The 24403-nt window shown below is 32.2% G+C and overlaps 1 protein-coding gene and 1 long non-coding RNA gene across 2 annotated transcripts; one reads left to right on the top strand and one right to left on the bottom strand.

The window, feature by feature from the left end:
• Positions 1-15147: 15147 nt before the first annotated feature.
• On the top strand, positions 15148-16643 carry LOC112093311. Its single transcript, XR_002902992.1, has 2 exons — positions 15148-15850; positions 16347-16643. It is a non-coding gene; the product is annotated as an uncharacterized LOC112093311 (long non-coding RNA).
• A 5250-nt stretch (positions 16644-21893) lies between these two features.
• Positions 21894-22383, bottom strand: LOC21392112 (auxin-responsive protein SAUR24). The gene has a single exon (XM_010107058.2). The coding sequence runs from the start codon at positions 22324-22326 to the stop codon at positions 22045-22047; it is 282 nt and encodes a 93-aa protein (XP_010105360.1). The 5' UTR covers positions 22327-22383; the 3' UTR covers positions 21894-22044.
• Between the last annotated feature and the right edge of the window lie 2020 nt (positions 22384-24403).

The raw sequence follows: 24403 nt of genomic DNA, 5'->3' as shown, positions 1-24403 counted from the left end.
GAATTTTGTTCTTTTAAGTTATTATTTCAAGAGAGTATGTGAGAAAAAAAAAAAAAAAAAAAAAACCCCTATAGTAATAAAGAAATGGTATAGATCTATATACTCACTAGAGGTGTAAGTTTGGGCCACCCAACCCAAGTTAGGAGGCCTAAAGAGAAATTTCAGGCCGGCCCGGTCCTGCTCAGAATTTTATAATGTATTTTTAAAAAAAACTTAAAACTATAATATTTGAGTCGGCTTTAAAAGAGAGAGGGTCAGCCCAATCCAGCATAGCCCTAACCCTAAAAAGTTTAAAGCTGGACCGGGACCAACAATAGCTCTAATACTCACTCAGTGGAAGAGCATCCATTTAAATTTTCCGTTGAGAAAGTTGGAGAATATAACACTCTTTAATTTCTTTTTTTATTTTATGTAATTTATTTAGAATTTCATAGGTTTTAAGTGAGCATATAAAGAGAGAAAATGAGTACAAAAACCTTATGATATTTAGAAATGACATAAATATTTATGCTCTCCCACTAGAGGCTAGAGGGGCATTCTTTTAGCTGCAAGTCATCTTGTCAATGCTAACTTTAAACTGACGCAAAGATAGGTTTTCATTACTCGATTATTCTTCATGTTTAATTGTATATATTTTTTTAAATAAAAACAGTATGCAGAAGGTTATATATTACGTATAATATTAAAAACTTTTGCATAAAAAATTGAAACATTGTTTTTATTTTTAATTCAAAGTCTTATTTGTGTATGATTATTTATTTATTTTTCATCTTAAAATTACCCAATCAAATAAATGTTGTATCACGAGTTAACAAGGCGAGGATGAAGATTGTTTTCCTATATTTTACTTTTGAAATTTCTTTCTTTTACCAAATAGGAAAAATATAGTATGATTAAATCAAAATACTATAAAAAATAAATGAAAATAAAGAATGTTAGTTCTTTTTTTTTTTTTTACACATCTCCTTAATTTTAAAATTTATTATGACAAAAAAATCTTATTATAAAATAGTAAAAGAGTGCAACCATAATAGTAATTAAAAATTCAAATTACCTTATCTATTATATATTAAAAATGTGTTAAAGTAACTAAGCAAGTAGGTGTCTTTTCATTTTCCTTTCTCAAATTATGTCTCTTCTATTTTTTTGTTTTCACTTTTTTCTCTGATTGACTTTTATTGTATACTATTTGTCCACTTATCTTCATTATTGAATTTATTTGTTTGCCCTCTTTCCTTGTTAATTAAGAAAAAAAAATGATACGATAACTTCTCGGAAAAGATTTAGAGGACTGCCAATTAACTTTTATTGGTGAAAAATTGGCTGATGGTTGTGTTCATAGAGTGGTAGCCGAAACTTGTAAATAATAAAAGCATCTTAAAGCATGTAGTTGTCATGAAATATTTTCTTTTCATTTTTACCTTTAATTTTTTTTTTACTTTTAACTTATTTGTTACTTATTTTTTTCTCTTACTTCGAGTTTAAGAAAAAACGGTTAGCTTTTGTTTCCATTTATGCCATTTACTTTTTATACTTTTTACTTACTAGTTAGCTACTCTTTTCTTTTCTTAGAGTTTAAGAAAAAAGGCGTCTTAAAGCATACATGTGTCATGGAAATATTTTTTTTCACTTATGTCTTTTACCTTTTCTACTTTTTACTTGTTATTTACTCTTTTTTATTACTTCGAGCTTAAGAAAAAACAGTTAATTTTTATTTCTAATCATGTTTGTCACATTTTATACTTTTTACTCACTTATTATTTACTCTTTTCTCTTACTAGACTTTAAAGAAAAACAGTCTAATTTGTATTTCTATTTATACCCTAATCTTTTGTATATATATACTCTTTATCTTTTGTACTTTTACTTGCTTTTTATTTATGGCAGGTCTAGTCTCCGAATTTTTTAAGCTGTGTGGTAGAAGAAAATGAATTAAAAAAATAAGGGAAAAAAAGGCATATAACCCAGGTGAGAAAAATAGATAAAGAAAATGATGATTTTTTTTTTTTTCTTATTGTGTTTGGTACGGGTTCTCACTTATAATCAATACTTTAAAATCCCCTAACTAATGTATTCCCTCCTCTGTTCAAACCCACCAAACAATTATGCATATCAAAATCCTTCCACTAATCCCCTTATCACTCTCCTTTCCACTTTTCAGTTTTCACTCATGTTAAAAATCTCTAAAAATTGTGGCAATTCGATCCCAATTTAATGAATTATATGAAACAAGAAAAATATAGTACGTATAAATTCAATTTTTATAATAAAAAAGTAGACTAGTGACTCATAATCTCAGTACAATCAAAGTAGCAGAAGCATGCAAATCCAATGAATTGATCAAGGTGGCAAGCGCCGAGCTTTGCTTCCTCCACCTTATGCATTTTCTGTGACACTTTGGGCTGCTAAGACACATGCCAGACCACGTCGTGCTTCGCTTGTGGCACAGTTTTGCTTCTGCCATATTTGATATCTCTGTTCGCATATTAGACCATCAAAACTATATATTATATATGAGATTAACATTGTAGATATTGTCTATATGTGTGTATGAACTCATGTCATCAGAAACAAAATCTACCTGAGAGGACTCTTCTTTTAGGACGTTTTTCTAGATGAATGTTGTCCTAACTAAAAATGGGGTACAAACGGACATTGCATTTCAAAACTTTATGAGGATATTTAACAACGATTTGTTAGAAACACTATCTACATTAGGGAAAAAACTCCTCTACTTAGAAGAAAAAATAAATATATAAAAAAAAACAACTCTACCCCTTTCAATTTTAGTGATATTTAGTATATGAGTTCTGCAACAATGTAAATCCATAATTTTAATTCTGTTACAGTGTTTTTTTCTTATAATTTTAATTTATGGGCTGAGAAAAAAAGTGAATTTTGAGGGTTAGGGTTGAGAAAAAAGATGTTCGGGTCAGAATTGGGTCGACCTGAAATTGACACGAAAAACACGGGGTAATTTCGGGTTGGACCCGCCTAACCCGAACACGACACGAAACTCGTAAAAAACTAAAAAATACATATATTTTTCATTACATATTTTAAATTTTATTATGAACTTGTGATATTGTGATAGTTATACTCAAAATCTTATACTATTATTTGCTTAATTTCAATGGATGTTATTGTAAAATCTTATACTATTAATATGTAAAAAACTAAATAAAAGTATACAATTTTCGTGTCATTTTCGGGTTCACGGGTCAATTTCGTGTCACGGGTCATTTTCAGGTCGTGTCGTGTCAATTCGTAAAGTGGTCGTGTCGTGTTCGTGTTACGGTTTTTAAAAAATTTCGTGTCACGGGTCGTGTTCGGGTTGACTGTAAAATTAAAAATAAACGATCAAAACACGACACGAACACGACACGTGACACGAATTGCCACCCCTACATCAGTCTCGTTCATTTCACCGATTCGAGTTTTCAGTTTTAGGTTTCTACAGTAAAAAGCTCTTAAAAAACGTCACATCTAACTTTTTCTGCTACAGTGAAAAGCTCTCAGAAAATGTCACATCTCAGTTCAAATTAAAAACTCGAATCCGCGAAATAAAAGAGGCATAAATCTCTTCATTTAAATACATATATAAGAAAAAACAATTATCGTGGCTTTCATGTACATTTTACAGAAAAAAAATAATTAATAATTTTCGTATCTTTAAAACTCATTAAACTAAAAAGAAAAATCTCACACACATCAAGAAAATAAAGAAGCATATTAAATAAAATAAAACAAAAACAAATAAAAAGGAGAAAAAGGCATAAATACCATTTAAGGTGATACAAAATATTATTTATGTCACACTCCATTAAAAAATTCAATTAATAAAGAGAAAATAAAAAGCCACAATAACACCAAATTATTTAGAATGAGATAAATAATATATTTGCAAAAGGTTATGACAAAAAAAAAAAGGGAGAAATAGGGAAATAGGCCAAGACTTGAGATGAATTAAAATTAATAGGTCAATATTTTACGTAAGTTAATAAATAGGCCAAATTACTGTTTTCGTCCATAACTTGTCTGGTTATGAACCATAACTTGACAAGTTATTGTCCATAAATCACGGTTTTTGTTCATAACTTGTCTGCCTATAAACCATAATTTGACAAGTTTGTCCATAACTTATATGGTTATGAACCATAACTTGACAAGTTATGGCCTATTAATTTCTATAACTAAAAGTTTGCCTATATACTTTCTTAGGCTTTTCATATTGGCCTATTTTCTACTATTTCTGAAAAAAAAACTCTATGGTTTGGGTTTTTGTGTTTTTAAAAAAAAACAGTAACAAACAAAACATGTAAAAGCATATTTAGTGAAAATGCATAAAAAAGGACATTGTAAAATTACGAGATTTATGATTTATTTATTTATTTTTTACACTTCTTTTCTCCAACATATAACATGACATTAATTATATTGGAGATGATTTATATATTAGAGTGTGAAGGAGAGATAAGAATAAAAGTGAGGGAGAACAATTATAGGTATCGGACTTTTATCTTAAAAGGTTAACATGTTTAAGTGGGAAATCCCAATACCTTATAAAGTGCAATTCTTCTCCTTCATTTTTCTTATCATCTCTCTTAAATACTTTAATAAGTTATCAAAGTCCACTGTTAAAACTAGCTGATGCGATCCATTAATATACAAGATTAGTAACTCCTAACAGAACACAATCTTGCAGGGGCATGTTAAGGGTAAAATACCTGAGTCCTACATTCTCTAAACATAAACATAACTATAGTCATATAATGATATTAGGTAACCTCAATATCATGTTACCCACTTAGACATGTTAAAATTTTAAGATGGAAGCCCAATACCTTATAAAAAAGTAATTTTTTTCCCTCACATTTCTTCTCATCTGTCGTAAAAACTCTTATACTATATATTAACTTATAGGATAAATTTTATTTACCCTTCGAACTTTGATCTGTTGGTCACTTTGCCCCCGAATTTTAAAAATTGGTATGTGCATCCCTGAAATTTAACTTTACCCACTGTTTATTTACTAACGTATTTGATGACGTGACAATTATTGGAGGTGTAATTTAATGAATTATTTACATAAATGTCCCCTAAAGTATGTATGATATTTCAAAAATGCCCATTGATATATCAAAACACATCAAAATGCTCCTAATCTTTGAAAACATAATAAAATAATTTGCTTATGTGACATATCATTAAAAACTAATTAGACATTAGATTCTAATTGAATCATTAAAAGTGATTAAATAGTGAAAACTATAAAAAATATTTTTTTATAAATGCTTCACTTCAAACAATTAAAAAATTTAATAATTTGTTTTTTCAAAAACTAAAAAACCCAAAAGGAAAGAGGAAAAAAATGAAAGACCTTCATTCTCTTCAACTCTCGAAGTGCAGATTAAAACAAATTTTTTCACTTAAAAAGAAGAAGGTTTTTCGATGTTTGAAGAGGAAGAAGGTTTTATTATTTTTTTTTGTTTTCTGATATATTTTTAGTAGTCTTTTGGATTTTATGACTTTATAGTGGCATCCTTTATCAACTAATGTTTTTTTTTTTAAATGAAAAACCCAAAAGACAATTCAAAAATCAAAAAATTCCTTTTAAGGAAAAAAATGTGTTTTGATATGCACTTTGAGCAGAAGAGGAATGAGGTTTTTGAAAAAAAAAATTCTTATTTTCTTTTGGGTTTTAATTTTTGAAAAAAAATTCATTTATTTAATTTTTGAATTTTTTTTGAGGTGAAGAATTTTTATATTTATTTTTATTATTATTTTTCAATATTTAATCACTTTTATTAATTCAATTAGAATTTAATATCTAATTAATTTTTAATGACATCCACATCAGTAAAATTCTTATTTTGTTGTGTTTTCCTTAAATTAGAGACATTTTGATGTGTTTTGATAGATCACGGGGCATTTTGAAATATGATACATATTTCATGGGACATTTATGCAAATAATTCATTGAACTGCCCATCCAATAATTTTCATGTCATCAAATATGCTAGTTAAATAAACAAAAGGGACAAAGCGACTAACGTTTCAATGTTTAGGGGGTGCGTGGACCAATTTTAAAAGTTCGGGAGTAAAATGCCAAAAAGACTAAAGTTCAGGGGCAAAAATAAAATTTATCCTAACTTATAATATGCGAACTTGTCAAAAGTGTACAAGTGAAAGTTTGCATTCGTCCTCATTAACCGATAATCAATGCTAGAAGATTACTAGGAGTGATGTTCATATTTTCTTTTGTTTTGTTTGTTTGTTTTTTTTTTTTTTTTTCAATTCTTTATAATACACGGTCCACAGAGTTATCATTTCTAATAAACACATGATTGAATCATAAAGGGAAACGTTCTTTCTTTTTAACGTTCTTTTCATGTGAAGTAGGTATGCCCCTGTAGTTATTTTTTTTTTATTTTTTATTTTTTTATGGGAGGAAAGACGACAAAGAAGAACAAAAACCTTGCTTGGTATAAACTAGATGGTAAGTAAGGGAATTAGAAAAAAAAATTGATTTGAAAAATTATCAAATTATTCTTAATCAACTGGTTAGTTTAACTAAATATTAAAATGGGATTCAACAAAGTAATTTGACACCGTAGTTAAAATAAAAGGATAAGTTACATTACGTGATTCCCACTACTTAAGAAAGAGGTCAAATAAGTGAATAAGTTACACATCCAGAGTATTCCTCTTAATTTTTATTATCACTTTTCCCTCCGACCAAAAAATCTTCTACCCGCCCTAAATCGACCCTTCTGAGTTCAATGGTGCAGTCAATTTCACCCAATTCGGCCTCTATCTATTCCGGTCAAACCTAAAAATGCTGGTAAAATCTGACAACTTTAATCTTAATTCTCCTGCTATGGGACCTCAAAATTGGTTGAGGGCTTTTGTTACACACTTTCTTCAGAGTCTTTTGACACTAAAATCACGACAATCGAACGGTTAGATCGTCAGAACCACCCCTTACCTCCTCGGATGGCAGCGGCGGCTCCGTTTTCTGGCAAACAGCGGTGGGACCATGAAATTGACATAGGGGTTTTGCTCAGCGTTCTTCTCTGAGTCCATTGACAATGGCGGTGTTGAAAACGGCGACCGGAAATGAGGTGAATGACGGTGGCGGTGGCGGGAACTCCGACCACCATGGACGGTGGTACTCCGGCCAGAATCGAGCTGTGAAAAAGGATGATTTTCTTCGTCTCTTCGTTCTGAATCCATAGGAACTGGAATCACCTTGATTAGATGTCGGACGGAGGTGATATCACGGTCGAAAGCTTTGGTTGTTTTCAGAACTTCGGCCGGCGATTGCAGCTGATTCCGGCGGAGTTGGAGGTCGTGCGACATGTCAACATTCTTAGCTCGTTGTGATCTTTACAACGAGTCGGAAGGTGTCAAAAACGGACACCGGAATCCTAATTGGGGTGTTTGGCCGGCGTGGAGAGAGAGAAGGAAAGAGAGAGTGAGCGTGGAAGAGAAAGAGAAAGAGAGAAAAAGAGAGAGAAAAAGGGACAAAAAAAAGAAAAATAGGCTTGGACTTTCTATGCAAATTTGATAATTAGACTTCAAAGTCCAATTTAAATAGAGTATGGAATGATCCATTATTATTATTTTGAAAAATTAGCTATCGACTCTTTAAAACTGTTCGGGGAACAGCAGTGTCAATTTCAACACAATCCTTTTTAAAAGAAAAGGTCCTTACGTGATAATTATAACTGAAATTCTTTCACTAATCTGAGATTAATTAACACTAATAACCAGATTAGATTAATTAATCTCAATCAATTTAATCGGGTGTTACAATGCACTTATAAATTTATTTTTCACTTGCATACTGCTTGGCTCAACTAATAATAATCAATAATTTGTGAATCCCATTCTATTACTAGAGAAGGCAGAAAGCTAGAAATGGCTCTCCTTGATGATTATCTATATCTATTGCATACATAATAAAAAGAGCCAAAGACTATTGCGAGGTTACATAATAATAAGAGCCAAAAACTCTCTTCTCCTAAAAGCTCTCATTTTTTCTTATTTTTTTAAATCTTTATGTAGCATTCTTTTGTGTTTTCTTTGTTTTAGAACTTTCTTTCATAGGATATCTTTATCGTTGGAATAAGTTTCTAACTAGGATACGGTCAAAATAAAAAAAAAAACCTTTTCTGACTAATCTAATCTAATCTAATAATAATATAATCTATTATCTATTAATCTACTAATCTACTAACTACTAAAAGAGCTAACTTCCTTGCTTCAGAGGCCACGCGTTGGAATCTTTTTTTCTCTTTCTCTTTCTTTTACTCATTTTGTTAGAGCTCACTTATTTGATATACTTAAATTTAAATTATTGATTCTACTATAATATTTTATTCTCATGAGAAATTTAAATTCCAAACGTCAGACTCGATAATCATAATTTGACTATACATTCTAAACGACTCATTAGTTTCTTTATTTTTAGTATTTTTGCCTATTTTCTTTTTAGTTTTTTCTCAAGTGCTTTATGCTCCTAAGCATTGTAATTTTTTTACAACATGTTTTCTTGAAGTTCTTTCTTTTTTCTCCTTTAATTATTTGTATCAATTATTTATCTTACTTATTTTAGTAAAAATAATTCTTTTCAAATATGTTTCTATTTAAGGCTCTTTTTTTCCTTAAAAAAACTCCTAAGCCAAGAATGAATCCGCCCTTAGAGAGGCGATGTGTTCGTCTCATCATTTTTCTTATTTATTTATTTTTTGTTTTTTAGTATTTTTGCTTATTTTATGTTTAACTTTTTTCTCAAGTAGTTTATGCTCTCAAGGATTTTAATTTTTTTTACAATATGGTTTTTTTGAAATATTTTTTTTTCCTTCATTTATTTGTGTTAATTCTTTTTCTATACTTTCCTTTGATAAAAATAATTCTTTTAAAATGTACTTCTACTTTAAGGTTTTTTTCCCCTTAAAAAAAATTCAATGCAAAAGTTTTAACTTTTGGGATATTGTGGTAGTATTTTGAATTTTAAGTAGAAAAATTTCTCCCTCCTTTCACCAGAAACTTCTCTCTCGTTACTTTCTCTTTCCTTCTCTCTCACTCTAAAAGCTCCACTGCCTTTCCCTCAAAAAAAAAAAAAAGGCTCCACCGCCACTAGCCCACTACCTTCGTGAACCACCACCGTCCGGCTGCCAAATTCCGCCACGTGCCGGCAGCCCACGAAGCCTACTGGCTGAAATCGCTGGATCCGGAGTTTCGTCGCCCGTCGCCTCATCGTTTGCCGGAAAGCGCCGGTAAAAGTTTTGAAGCCGTTTTCTTCAACGTCGGATTCCGGTACCATCCGGCCTCCATTTCGCCAGCTAGCAATGCCATTGCGTTATTCTCATTGTGAGGAACAAAACCATGTAGCCACTGCTCCGATCGTCGCCATAAAGATTCCGGTGTGCCTTCGCTACCAAGTTTAGGGTTTTAGGGGAATTTGGTCGTTGATTTCCATAGTCAATGCAAGCTGTAAATTCTTGTATATTAGGCCTTTATTTGTAATTAGTGCTGAATATTGTGTTACCATAAATAGCTCCTAGGTAGACTGTTTTGTAATCTATAAATAGGCTATACAGTTTATAAGAAATATATCAATCAGTTCATCAATTTGTTCAAAGAGCAAATAAAGGTATCTCATTTACAAAACTGGATAAAGCGGTTGATCAAGGAGTTTTTTGGTGCTTGGAAGTTGGAGAAGAGCAAATAAAGGTATCTCATTTGGAATTTGCTGATGACACTCTTTTCTTCATGGATAATGAGGACAATTTTTGATCTTTGATAGCTATCATTGCTACATTTTGTTTGGTTTCTAGACTTAAAGGTTAATTTGGGAAAAAGTGTAAATTTGGGCGTTAAAAGTGAGGCGGAGGATGCGGTAAGTTTGCCTGCCCTTGGAGGTTGTTCGATGGGGGAATGGCTGATTAAGGTGGGAATCCGACTAGATCGTCCTTTTGGATAAAGGTATCTCATTTGGAATTTGCTGATGACACTCTTTTCTTCATGGACAATGAGGACAATTTTTGATCTTTGATAGCTATCATTGCTACATTTTGTTTGGTTTCTAGACTTAAAGGTTAATTTGGGAAAAATTGTAAATTTGGGCGTTAATAGTGAGGCGGAGGATGCGGTAAGTTTGCCTGCCCTTGGAGGTTGTTCGATGGGGGAATGGCTGATTAAATGTCTTGGCCTTCCTTTAGGTGGGAATCCGACTAGATCGTCCTTTTGAAAATTGGTAGTTATGAAGGTGGCTAATTGACGCTAATTAGATCGGTATTGTTATCTTTGCCGACTTATTCTATTGATCTTTAAAATCCCTATAGGAGTTGCAGCGAAGGTTAAAAAGTTGACGCGGGATTTTTCTTTTGGGGGGTTGTGAGGAAATAAAATCAGAGCACTGTGTGGCGTGGGCTGAAATTTGTAAACCTATGGAGAAAGTTGGTTTGGGGATTGGTAACTTGGTCCTTTGCAATAAAGCTCTTTTCTCGGAATGCCTTGTCATGGGAAGAAAATTTGCTATGGTGCAGAGTGATTAGAGTGTAGTTTAGGTCGAGCTTTGGAGAATGGGAATTAGGTGCAGAGTGATTAGAGGCATGTCCTTGGAAGGCCATTCAATCTTTGTTGCATGAGTTTAAGCGAACGTTAAGGTTACATTGGGCGATGGAAGGAGGAGGTTAAGGTTTTGGGAAAGATGTGTAGTTGGGTGAGGAGTCATTTTCTAATTGGTTTCCGTGTGTTTATAGAAATTAATCCCCTCATAATTTAGCTATCCCTCCATTTTACACTGATGGATAGGGGAGTAATTTATTCTGGAATTTTCACTTTAGGAGGGAGCTTAGTGAGGGAGAAATGGGAGAAATTTTGGAGTTATTGGGATGTCTAGAGGGTGTCAGATTGAGTGAGTTTATTCGTGATAGGTGGGTGTGGAACTTGGAGGGGTCGGGACTTTTTTCTTGTAAATCCTTCTTTAAATTTCTCATTGATGATCAGTCCTTTCCTCGTTTGTCCTTCATCCTTTTATTTGGAGTGTTTTGGTTCCTGCTAAAGTACAAATTTTTAATTAGTTGCTTGTGTCAAGTAAACTTAACACTTAGGATTTGTTGCAAAGGAGAAAGCCGTACCTTTATCTTTCGCTCGACTAGTGCGTTGTATGTAGAAATGCTAATGAAAATGTGGATCATCTTTTTCCTCACTGTCCGTTTTGGATTTGTATTTGGGATCATGGCCTGGGAGAGTCTGGCGTTGTTTGGGCAGTCCCTATTACAGTTATATAGCTTTTTGGCAATGACTTTTATTTGGAAGAATTAAGAACATTAAGAGAATGTGGCAAGTTGTTGCCCTTATTGTTATGTGCGCTCTGTGACTAGAAAGGAACAATCAAATTTTTGAGGCCGTTCACAGAAACACTAGCTAAGTTTGGGATAAAATCAATTACTGGGTTGCATTGTGGTTGGCTTGACCGAAAAATTTTAGTGGGGTCTCATTTTCATATTTTCTTAGGGGTTCGGACATTGTTTTGCACTGAGCAGGGATTTTGTTTGTACTTTTAGGCCCTGGGGTTCTTTCTGGTTTTGCTCTTTTTTGGTTGTTGCTTGAAAAGGGGGCTTGGGTATTCGAAATCTGTTGAAGAAAAATCAAGTGCTGTTGGGTAAATGGCCTTGGTGGTTCCTTGTGGTAAATGGCTCTTTTTGGGGTTCCATAAACAGAAGCACGTGATTCAAACCAATGGATAGGAATCTAATATTGTAAGTAGAAGCACTCATGGGAAGCCATCAAAATATATCTCTTGGGGTTTGAATTTGTTACTTGATAGAGAGGGGTGACGTGGGGGATGGTATCAAGATAAGATTTTGGGAGGATAAGTGGTGTGGTGATTTGCATTTTGCAATCACCTTTCTTAGGCTTTACCGTCTAATTCGAGTTAGGGGAGTGAAGATCAAAGAAGTTTCAATCACTGGAGTAGACTCTAGTATTAATTGGGATTTTGGCTTTTGGAGGAATTTAAGTGACAGAGAATTTGGTCAACTTTCTATTTTTCTTGTTGTCTTGTGGACTTTTTCTCTAGACCTCTTAAACCTGAAGAAAGGATTTGGTCTTGAGTACAGAGTTTTTCATGTAATTCATATTTTGTCTCTTTGGTAAAAAATTCAAACCTTTTTCCCTTTCCTACCTTATAGATTCATTTGGAAATCTTGTGCTCTTGTGAGAGTTAAGGTTTTTGCTTGGAGTTAAGAAGGCCCAAACTATTTGGCTCGCTATTGTCTTGGCTATTCTTTGGGTATTCTGGTTGGAGCGTAATAGAAGGATTTTTGAAGACAAGTATATGGCCATTGAAGATTTAATTGAGAAGGCTAAATTCTTAGCTTCATTATAGGCCTCGACTGATCCTTCACTTAAAACACTTTCCTTTATCCTTGATCTTATTTAGTTGGGATGATGTTTTGAGATAGGTTTTCTTTCTGTTATCGCCTTGGTTGTACTGAATTGTTTGTTTTTTCTTTCTTTTTTAGATGGATTCCTCATTTGTAATTCTTCTTGAAAAAAAAGAAAAAAAGAAAAAAAAGGGATCATTGATTTAAGCAGTTGTACATTGGAGGATTGTAGAATGGATTTGTATTGTGATCTGTTGTTCTTGTATGTAAATGTAAATATATATATATATATGTATATATATTATCGGAAGATTAAAAGCTAAGGTTGGGAATAGGCAGCACCGATTGGGAGTTTAGTGATCTTTTGTCCTAGAGGTGACCTTTTAGTTGGCTTAATATTTGAAAGTGTCGCTTTTAAGACTTTAGGCTATATTCCAACGGACCTTAATGGTGATCCTTTGGTTTTGATCTTGGGACTCTGTGTGTTTTACGAGCATGGAATGAAATGCAGAGGATTTTGATGATAACCAAAATCAGTAGGTTGTGGCTATTCCTTTGGGAATGTTGGCGTTTTTGGGAAATTAAGCTTATGATTAACCATTTCACTAAAACTTTTGCCCCTTGGTTTTTGAATTAGACACATTGAAGAGTTGGTGTTGTAATCTATCTTGACCGCTTGTCATCAAATAATGAGACTATGTTAGTCTAGGATTGATTTTGCTTGCTTGACATGAGTTGGCTATTACATATTTCTTGCAAATCATTCATGGTTGTAATATTGGTTGAGGTGATTTTTCTTTTATTAGGAATTATTGATATTGGTTTATGAGTCTTGAGAGAGGTGCTTATTGCCTCCACTTTAATAATCATTTAGTTTGTTTATAGGCTTTGATTCAGGAATAAGTGAATGATTTGGGAATTAGGTCTCATAGGATTGTATTGTTGATGTCTTATGGTATGAGGTCACACACAGAAAAATAGTAGGTTGTTTTTGTGGATATAGGTATAGATTGACGTGATATGAGCCAATGAGACTTATGGGAGATTGGTCCTTAACTTGAGGTTTTACTCATTAATTTTGGTTGTTTAGTCTTTGGGGGAATGTTATTTTGATATACATAGGGTGGTCCAATTCAAGAATGGTTTGAGACCTGACATTTAAGAGAAAAGAGGTAACTACTCAGAACACTTCTCTTGATGTAGTGACAGCCGCTCAGATTGCAGAAATAGTAGTGATGATAAACCAAACCAGGAGAAGGGAAGGGACACAGGAAACAATCTAGAGACAATTAGGGAAGTAGTAGGGGTTTTATTTTTATGTTCTCCGATTTAGAAATTGACTTTCTCGCTTTTTGATATGTTCTTGTTTTGTTTTCAGTTTTATATAAATGTGCTGATAATACGAACCTATTGTGAAATTGATAAAAGCCCCTTGATTTTCTTCAAGCTGTGTATCTTTATTTCAATATTCCTCCTTCCACGTACAAGTTTAAGTATCTTTCTCCTAATCTGACGTTCTGTTAATACTGATTTTTGAAATACTGATTTTTGTGGAGTTTTAGGAGACTTTTCGAGCTTTATTTCAATTTGCCCTCTTAAATTGACTTATGATCAGAGAACTTACGTTTGATTGGTCATTAACCTGATTTCCTTAGTAATACTTCTGGGAGAGGTTGTGGATTCTGTTAGTGACTTGGATATCTATATAGTTAGATTTAGATCAAGAACTTTAATCTGCATTGAAATGTGCTCAATATTAAAAGATGTTAAATGAGTGATGTATGATGAACACTTCATTTCGATATTATGTATTTTGATCTCGTTTGCTTCGTGGATTCGATTTTTTAATTTTAGTTGAGACGTGATATTTTCTGAGAGTTTTTAATTGTAGTAGAAAAAATTAGATGTGACATTATCTGAGAGCTTTTAATTGTAGAAATTTAGAACTGAAAACTCGAATCGGTGAAATGAACGTGACCTTTGTATCTATGTTTGACAGGTGAACAAATCAGTGTGGGTCTTATTAGTTGAATTGAAATAAGAGATTTTATTCCAAAAAAAGCTTTGATGGCGGTGTCGTTGTGGAGAGACGAAGAGGGAGAGGAAGCGGTGTCGTTGCGGCGGTTGGCGAGATTGAGAAGAGAAAATGGGTTGGGACTGAGGCGGCGGTTTTGATGGCAGCTGCTTTTGGTGGGAATATACAGAAATAGGAATTAAGGTTATGATTTTTCATTTTTTTTTTTCTTTTTTCCTTTTCTTTTACACGTAATTCACTTTGATGATTTTTTATCGATTTTTTGGTACTGATATTTTTTTTTGCTTCTTAATTTATTATTTTTTTTAAATTATTTTCATAAATACCCCTTATACTATTTACTCTATTTTAAAATACCCTTTAATTTTTTAAAACCGTTCAAAACACTCCTTAAACCTGCCACTTCCCAAAATCCCCTTTTCTCCTTGATCGAAAACCCAAAACCCAAAACTCCCCTCCATCAAAACCCACAACCCACTCCTCAGTTAGAATTACCATTGACCACGGTTTTGGGTCGTGACAGATTCCATATGGAATATTGGTTGAATTGAAATAAGAGATTTTGTTCCAAACCAATTTCTTATGCAGAAACCCTACTTATCAGAATAGCCATTGGCCTCGGTTTTGGGTCGGGACAAATTCCGTATGGAACAACCCAATCATTTGAATCATATACCATTTTTTTTTTAATGTTTTCGCCATTATGCATATTCCCGCTACTATTTAAAAATGATTAGCACTTCTAGATTGCGGAGTCTTAACATTAGGTGTCAGGGTGTGTTTGGTTGGAAGTAATGGAGTGGAAAGGAAAGGCTATTCTACCCAATTTCATTTTTGGTTCCATTTTTTTGTTTAGAAAGGGCTTTCCTACTGAAAGCCGATTCACTCAATTTGAGTGAATCCTCATTCCCGTTGGGGGGCAATGGAAAGGTCTTTCCATTCAGGCCTCATTTCTTTTTTTTTTCTCCAAAATTTCCCCGATAGAGAGAAGAAACCTTAGCCCGCATTTCCTTTGCGATTGCTACTCCATCGAGCTCCACAAAAGCTTTTCGCTCCTCTCCTTCTCTCTTCCTTTTCTTCCTTCCCCCAAACTGAATCTCTGCGTCTTCTTCCTTTTCGTTTCAATCTCCTCCTCAGATTCCGATTTCCTTTAGAGCTGGTTCTAGCTTCACCAGTGCCTCAATTTCCGACCAAAACGAAGAGGTTCCCGCCGGCGTCCAATCTAATTTCGCTGGCGTGCGATTGGAGGAGATGGTCGCGGCTGATTCCGGCAAGGCCAGGCTCGATTCTTGGATCTCTTCTCGTGTTAGCGGAATCAATAGGGCTCGCGTGCAGTCTAGCATCCGACAAGGAGGCAAATTTCTGCAGCGAAACTTTTTGGAGCTAGCAGAAGTCTCGTAGAGATCATTTTGAGGTACTATTTTGATTTAAGTTCTTATGTGTTGCTAACGATTATAAAACGTTGCATTATGATAGGTTTTGGAGTATGTTCTTATGGAAAAAAATTTACGTTTATATATATTAGAAGACAAGCGGTAAAGTGAAATTGTAGGCTTCTAGTATTTTTGAACTAGTGCTTATTTCAGCTATGTATGTCTCACTAGTGTGCCGTAAGTTTTTGAAAAATCATTTAAGATGATAAGTCTGCAGTAGATTGGAGGCAGCTGGTTCAGTTCTTGTTTTTTGTTTTGTTTTGTTTGTCTATTTTTTTTTTCCAATTGCTTGCTACTGCAATTTCTAATGATCCACGACTTGAAAGGTTGAGTTTATTCTGATAGATAAATAACGTTGAGATTATTGCCTTTCTACTTGTTTTTCTTTTCACTTATTCTTGTGAAAGAAGAAAATTGTCGGACACTGATAAGAAACTAAACAATTTTGTTATTTTTGTCCCTTTTGTTTGTTCCTAGGTGACAGCTATCGGGATATTATTCACAAGAGAGGCAGTCTAAATGTCTTTTTTTTTTTTTTTTTTTGGTTCTCGTTGTTCTGAATAATTTTTGATAGCTTCTTTGTTGCTCGTGATTATACTTTTATGCTTAGTGTTTTAGACAAGAGTTTAAATGTACTAATTTAGTTGTTTTATTGTAGAATAATGGCTCACTTAAGATCAGGCAAAAGTGAAACTTTGAGAAAGAGGAAGATAGTTGCTTTGTTTTTACATTGGTTGAATATTATACATATTGTGCAATAGTTCTTTCAATTAATTGAAAGAGTAGTGATGGAGGATATAGAATCAAACTTTGTACAGAGACAACTTTCTATGCTTGACGTCATATGGGATTTAGACAGGAAAACGGTTACTGCTGAGAAGTCGATGTGGGAAGCATATCTCAAGGTACTTATAATATAATTCAGTAATATGGTTGATAATAATAAAAGTTCATCTAGTTTAATCTTTTTTTGTATAAAATTAAGAGTCACAGGGAATCAATACCATTTAAGACCAAGGCTTTTCCCTACTATGATGACTTGTGTATGGTTTTCGGCAAAGATCGTGCAACCGGTAGGGGTTCCGAGATTGCTGCTGATGTAGTTGAGGAAATTGAAAAAGAAAGGTGACGGCATTAATATTGATGATGATTGTATCAATAGCATTCACAATATGGGTGTGGATGAAGTACAATCAATGTCTTTCTCACAAGCATCAACTATTCCTCAATCTCAAGGGTCTTCTAAAAAAAAAAAAAAGAGCACAAACAATGCAGAGGTTTATGATGCCATTAAGGAGTCATTTAGTTTACTTGTTGGTGTTATTGAAAATGCATCTGAACGTTTAAGTCGCGCTATTGGTGAAGACATGATGAAAAAACATAGCCGGATTAGAGATGAGCTACAAAGGACCACAACCATTAACATAATAGAACGCCATAAGATAGCTCACATGATGATAAAAGATGATGTTTTAGTTTCATACTTTTTTAGTATTCCTGATGATGAAAGAAATGAGTGGGCTAAAGCTCTTCTTGCTAGTGATATTTAGGAGTGGTTTAGGGCTTGTTCTTTTGATGTTTTTGAGTTAGGTAACTTGAGTGTTGATTTTGAGTTGAGTTTGAGTTATAACTTGAGTTGAAGTTGTAATTTGAGTTTGTGTTTGGTTGTGTACATTTGAGATCAGAATCTTTTTAAATTTGTGTTTGAGTGAGTCAAAACTTGAATTTGTATTTAGATAGTATTTTAATAAAAATTCAATGCTAATGAAAAATTTTAATAGGGTATATGGGTCGGGTTTTATTCGTCTTTTCGTTGTCAACGCATAGAAAAAAAATCATCTCAATCAGAATTAAAACGAAAAAGTTATAGTATTTTTAAGAATAGAAAAAATACTGTTCATTAATTTGAGTTCAAGTTTTTGAACTCGAGTTGAAAGAAAAACTTGAACTCGAGTTTTAGTTCCAAACTCGAGTTCAAACTCGAGTTTGAATTCGAGTTCAAACTTAAAAAAATATGAACTCGAATAAAGTTGTAACTCGAGTTGCTTTTTTTGAGTTTTTCACTCAAAAACACCACAGCCGAACAGTCCCTTAGTTTCATGGTTACATTTATCATTTGATATTGTAATGTATGTGATATGCATTTCTTTTTTGATAGTGTAACTAATTAAGATTATGCTTCACTTTATTAAATTATACTAATTAGGATTCTGCTTGATTTGGCAGATGATGGATGTTGTATATAGGTGAATCTACTAGTTATGGTGTTTGACTATATTTTGGAATTAGATGAGCATCTATGTTGTGTATTTTGATGACTTAAATATTTTTATATATGTAGTTTGATGATATATTAGTTCATTTTTACTATTTATAGGGGATTAAAGTAATCATTTTACTCGATGTTTTGTACTAACCTATTTATAGAGTACATGTTTTGTACTAATTTAATTACTTCACACAAGGATATTTTTTTAATCACACTTATTTTGTTTTGATTCATTATGATTCTTTACTAAGTAAGCCACAAAATTAGAATTTGATTCCCTAATAGATTAAAATAATGAATGAAAATTGAATGGTTAGTGTGATAAGTGAAACAAAGTGGTCAAGAATTGATAATATTATGAAATAGTTAGGATAATTTTAAAATAATAAGAATGTGTAAAAAATAAATTTAATCATTTTAAAATCAAGCGGGTGTATTTAGAAGGGAGCTAAAAAGTAAAAAAAATGTGAATAGAATCATTTCTTATTTAATGCTTTCTTAAAATGATTCAAAATGGAATTTTGTAATTTAATTAAGAGGAAAGATTAAGCATTCCTCAATTATATCTTGGACTTTCTATTTTGACAATTATATCTTTTAGGAGTTTCTATGTTTACTTATTCAAAGTTAGGTTTTGTATGCTTACATGTTTCGTATTTTACATTGCGTGTTACGTTGTTGTATTAAGTATTAATAGACCAATTTTTTGTCTCGAAAGCAGTTTAAAAAGTATGAGAAATTGACTTAAAACACCCAGCCTTCATCTTCAAAATAACAAGTATACCAAGTCCACTCCAACACTCCACCAAACACAATCGGTTATATTTAATGCAAACCAACAGTGGGACGGAAAAGTGGGCATAAAATTTTATAGTTATATACCTGTTTATAAACAAGCTTTCCTAAAAATCGAAAGAGATTAAGGGGTTATTTTTTTGTATTTTTTAGTTAGGATAACTTGAGTGATGATTTTGAGTTGAGTTTGAGTTATAACTTAAGTTGAAGTTGTAACCTGAATTTGTGTTTGGATGTGCACATTTGAGTTATGATTTGAATTGAGAATCTTTTTGAGTTTGTATTTGGGTGGGTGGAAACTTAAATTTGTATTTAAATAGTATTTTAATAAAAACTCAATGGTGATGAAAAATTTTAATAGGGTATATGGGTGGAGTTTTATTCGTCTTTTCATTGTGAATGTATAGAAAAAAATCATCTCAATTAGAATTAAAACGAAAAAATTATGACATTTTTAAGAATAAAAAAATATTTTTAATTAATTTAAGTTCGAGTTTATGAACTCGAGTTGAAGGGAAAACTTAAGGGTTGTTCTTTTATATTTTTGAGTTAGAGTGATTTGAGTGATGATCTTGAGTTGAGTTTGAATTATAATTTGAGTTTGTGTTTGGATGTGCACATTTGAGTTATCATTTGAATTGAGAATCTTTTTGAGTTTGTATTTGGGTGGATCAAAACTTAAATTTGTATTTATATAGTATTTTAATAAAAACTCAATGGTGATGAAAAATTTTAATATGGTATATGGGTAGGGTTTTATTCGTCTTTTCGTTGTGAATGCATAAAAAAAATCATCTCAATCAAAATTAAAACGAAAAAGTTGTGATATTTTTAAGAATAGAAAAAATAATGTTCATTAATTTGAGTTTGAGTTTATGAACTCAAGTTGAAGGGGAAACTTGAACTCGAGTTTAACCCCAAACTTGAGTTCAAACTCAAATTTTACAAAAGAACATGAACTTGAATAATGTTGTAACTCGAGTTCAAACTTTGTCTGAGTTTCGTTGCAAAAGAACAACCCCTTAATGTCCGAAGGTATTGTTATGTTTTATGGTATATTATAACTAAAAATTTCTTCTCTGGTTAGTCGATATTTGTGGAGTGCCAACTTAATAAGGTTTTTCTTATTATACGATAAACTTTTTGTTTCGTGTGTAGTTATTGTAGAGAAGACCATTTTGCTTTACCAATAGAAAGTAGAAAATGTTTTAGCAGTTGAGTTAGTTTTATAACTGTCATATTTGGAACATGAACAGTCTTGTGTTATGTGCTGTAAATTTTTAATGTAGACGTTCATAGATCAAACAATTAAAAAACTAATTTAATAGTTTAAAATAACAGTTTTTACAAGTGGAGAAAAACACATGTCTTATCATAAAAGTTCCCTTTAGTTTCATGCTAAAATCTTCTTCTAGGGGAAAAGTAATTACTATATGAGAAATTTTCATTAGCATATTTTGACTGATACGCCATGCACTTTTCATCAATAAAATTGAGGGGGTGTTTCTGTTACTTTTTAAAACTTTTCGAAGAACGGGATAAGACCTTTCAAAATTTGATGAGCAATGTGTTACAAATGCTCAAGGTTGGAGGGAATTTGCAAAAAAATGTCCTAACATCAATCTTCTAAAAATTGAAGCCTAGTTAAATATTATGAGTTTCTATATATAATTCGAAAAAAAATATATTTAAACTAATAATTTCAAGTCCGCTCAGCATATTAACGAAAAAAACGTAACTTTCGTGTCACTTGCAATTTTTTTTTTTAATAGAAAAACCTGAAATAACTTTGATGATAATATGGGAAAACTTTGAAAAGGAGAAGCATATTATTGTGGGAACCGTAATATTTGACTTTGAATTTTGGTAAATCTAAACTAGTGATTAACTTTGGCCTATGCTTACTATGTAATATCCATATGTTGCCGTGAGAGTTGATTGGTTTCACCCATAATGAATTTTTATGAAAGATTGATGTGAGAATACATTAAAGTTAAGAGACTCATATTACTCACCCAAGCAATTTGTGAGGAGGAGAAGGAAAGCAGAAATGAGAGCAATTGTAATGAAACCACCAGAAGACTTTGCCATTTTTTGTAGCTTACTTTAGACAATGCGGAAAAGGCTCTGGCTTAATTAAGGGGGAAACCAAAAAAAAAAAAAAAAGATCATACTTGTAGAATATGAAACTTTGGCTTTACCTCTCGAGTTTTGTGTAAATATCCCGCACAATAACAATAATCAATAGTGTGTGTATATAAATATAATATCTGTGTTTTTTTTTTTTTTTTTTTTTTCACAGGGTGGTTATAAAAATATAATTTTTTTTTTTTTTTTTTTTTTTTTTTTTTCACAATTCGTTAGTATTTAGAGTAATAAATTTATTCCGACAAGTAATCTGGCCACTGAAAGTGCCTCTCAAGAAGCATTTGTGATTTGTTGTATCCTTAAAAATTGACCAATTGATCAAAAGAATGATTTTAAAATCTAATTAATGAAACACGAAAACAGCTAAAAGAGTGAAACTAAAGCATGATTGTTTTTGGTTGATATTCTAATATACACATGTGAGATGATCATTGTATTGTACTTTCAAAACTACCATATACATAACTTTAGATTAACTAAAATAAACACGAAAATTTCTCGAAATCCAATTTTTCATTGATTATTTGCACTATTTACTACGAAGAATGTTGACTATAGATACAAATTATTCCATAAATAATACATGACACCAAAATCTGCCCAAAAACATTTTTTTATTCCTCTCACTAATTTCTCTGCTCAATATATATATATATATATATATTAATAATTACTAGTGAGAATAACTGATATCTAAGGCAACTTGTGCTCACTACTCACAGCTTCAAATTACTTCCAGGTCTATTATCCAAACAAATTAAAGATTCTTCTCTTGCTTAGTTTGGATTGAGACTACTGATCATGATCTCTCCATTCTGAATGAGTCTCCACCATGAACAGGTCGAGAAGCACACCTTCCATATAATCATCAATCAATTGCAAGCCTTGAAGAGCTATCAAGCACTCGAAATTGCAGAACTTTCGAGTTCTAATCGGCGGTTTTTCCCTTCCTTTTTTCCCCTTTCATCCACTTAAGCGAGCAGTAAGATTGATGAAGATGTCTTCTCCGCAAGGAATTGTTAGACCACCCATGGGATGGTTATATCCATATTCTTCTACAGCTTGGCTAAGCAAAACCTTGAACTCTTGGTGGTTCAAATACGACACCGGGATCACGAAACGTTTCTTTTCACTTTCTCCAACGTAAACTGCGCAATACCCCTTTCGAACATCTTTAGAACCAACCGAAGAAGACCTTCGGAGGAACTGCTTAGCGTGAACAACGCCAGGCAAGCGAATCGCCATGATCGATGTTTTTAAGAAACTCAGAGAAATATAATGCTTGCTATTGTGATGGCTGATTTTTTGTGTTTGCTAATGACTAACTCGGAATCATATGATATATATATATATATATATATATATAGATAAATTATATGTGCGTATATAATGGAATGTGGGGTATCCATTAATCCAATTTTAAAATGATGGGGGGCCTAGTTCGTGCAAACGAACGAGTGAAGAACCACATGGAGATGTCTAGGTACAACTCACAATGAAAAATTAAAGATTGATTCAAGGTGTCATTCATAGTGAAAGACAAAAACACTCTGCCCTATCTCTTTTGTAAGGCAGCTATTAAAGGACCCAGTAGTACTTCTTTATGTTGTAAAGAGATGTTTAAAGTTTTGAAAACGGCTTTTTTTTTTTTTTTTTTTTTTTAAAGAAAAGTAAAGGAAATCTAGTCACTTGATTGATCAACTTGCATAAAAATCTCAATGGAAGTGGGGAGCCATGTCATTGCCACATCATCGATCAAAGATGATGATCAATATTCAAAAAGGTGAAATCGGTTTTGTGTTTGGGACGTTATTATATATTGTATAAAAGATAAAAACAATGAAAGTTCAAATAGTCCTTGTGATGTCCAATTCCATCGTATAGAAGATCATCAATGAATTTATCATAAAAGTTTTTGTTTTAGCTTTAGTCCCGTGTTAGAGTACTACCACGATAATCATATTGAATAAAACCTAAGCAAATCCAGAATTTGAATGCCGTCATTTGTTATAAGCAGATAACACTCATAAAACAATATGATAATTATTCGGCGGCAAGCATATATATTAATTAATCTCGTTCTAATGCTTTTGCACGACATTTAGCATATTGCATTTTGCCAACAGTTTTGAATCATACACCATGTTGTGATGATGAGTTCTTATAATTCCATATTCTGATCCTGAGAAAGATATATATATATTATACACACACACACACACACACAAGACATTATTGGATTAATTTCAAAATGGTATATAGAGAAGGAAATTGACCTCTATAATTGGCTTTGCAGGAAGGGGTTAAAATTATAACATGTAAATTAAAACAACATGAATATATGCTAATTGATTAATCAAAAATCTAGGAATAAGAAAAAAATAATAATAATAAACAATATTTGGGAGTGCCGGCTTTTTGCCTTTCGGTGTGTAGATATAGAGAACACAAGATTAAGCTGCTTTATGGTCTGAAAATAATCACCTCAAAATTAAGGATATATACATATATATATATATATATATATGATTTTGCGCAGAGGTATTTATATAAGCTGGAGTCATGGGAATTGGTTGGTAAATATGTCTTGTAGGAATCACAGTCACATGGGTTTGTCTCCCATTTTATATTGGATTGATAGGATATATATGGTAAGCTATCCGTACGTAACTAATTATCTTGGCCTATCTGATCAATAAGAAAAGACATGGATATATATAGTACAGCTAAGTAGTACTATACTTTGGCAAATGTTTTTATTTTTTTTATTTTTTTTGTGTCACTGCTGTATTATTGAGCTTCTCACAAATAATGCATATATGGTGGCTGTTGTCTCATATTATCTCAGATTTCTATATGATTCTATAATTTTCCTTGAAGTATAGCAGAACTGATTCTGTAACATGCGCGCATGCAGTACTCAGATAAAAAAGAAAAATAGTACATTTAAGACCATTTGGAAATTGTGTATGTAAGAATTCTTTTATAGTGAATGGTGATCAGAATTCTATATATATATAATGTTTGGGACACACTTATAAATCTTATTATGCTGCAAGATTTAGGAGTTGTTCTTTTCACGACTCAAGTTGAGAATTTGAATTATGTATGTGAGAGAAAAACATTATAGTAAAAAAATTAATTTTAAATTTGTATAAAAGAAAACACTATAATAATAAAACTTAAGTAGTAAAAAGAACACACCTTACTTTCTATTAATAATATGAACACCACGTTGCACTATTAAAAAAAAAAATTATTTATATATAATCACCTAGCTAGCCAACCATTCATCGTACCTACTTTAAGTTATAGTTGAAGC

The sequence above is a fragment of the Morus notabilis genome, unplaced genomic scaffold, assembly GCF_000414095.1.
Source record: "Morus notabilis unplaced genomic scaffold, ASM41409v2 Scaffold326, whole genome shotgun sequence".
Classification (NCBI taxonomy): domain Eukaryota; kingdom Viridiplantae; phylum Streptophyta; class Magnoliopsida; order Rosales; family Moraceae; genus Morus; species Morus notabilis.
The sequence above is the reverse complement of the archived record's forward strand: the minus strand, read 5'-3'. Positions and strand labels throughout refer to the sequence as shown.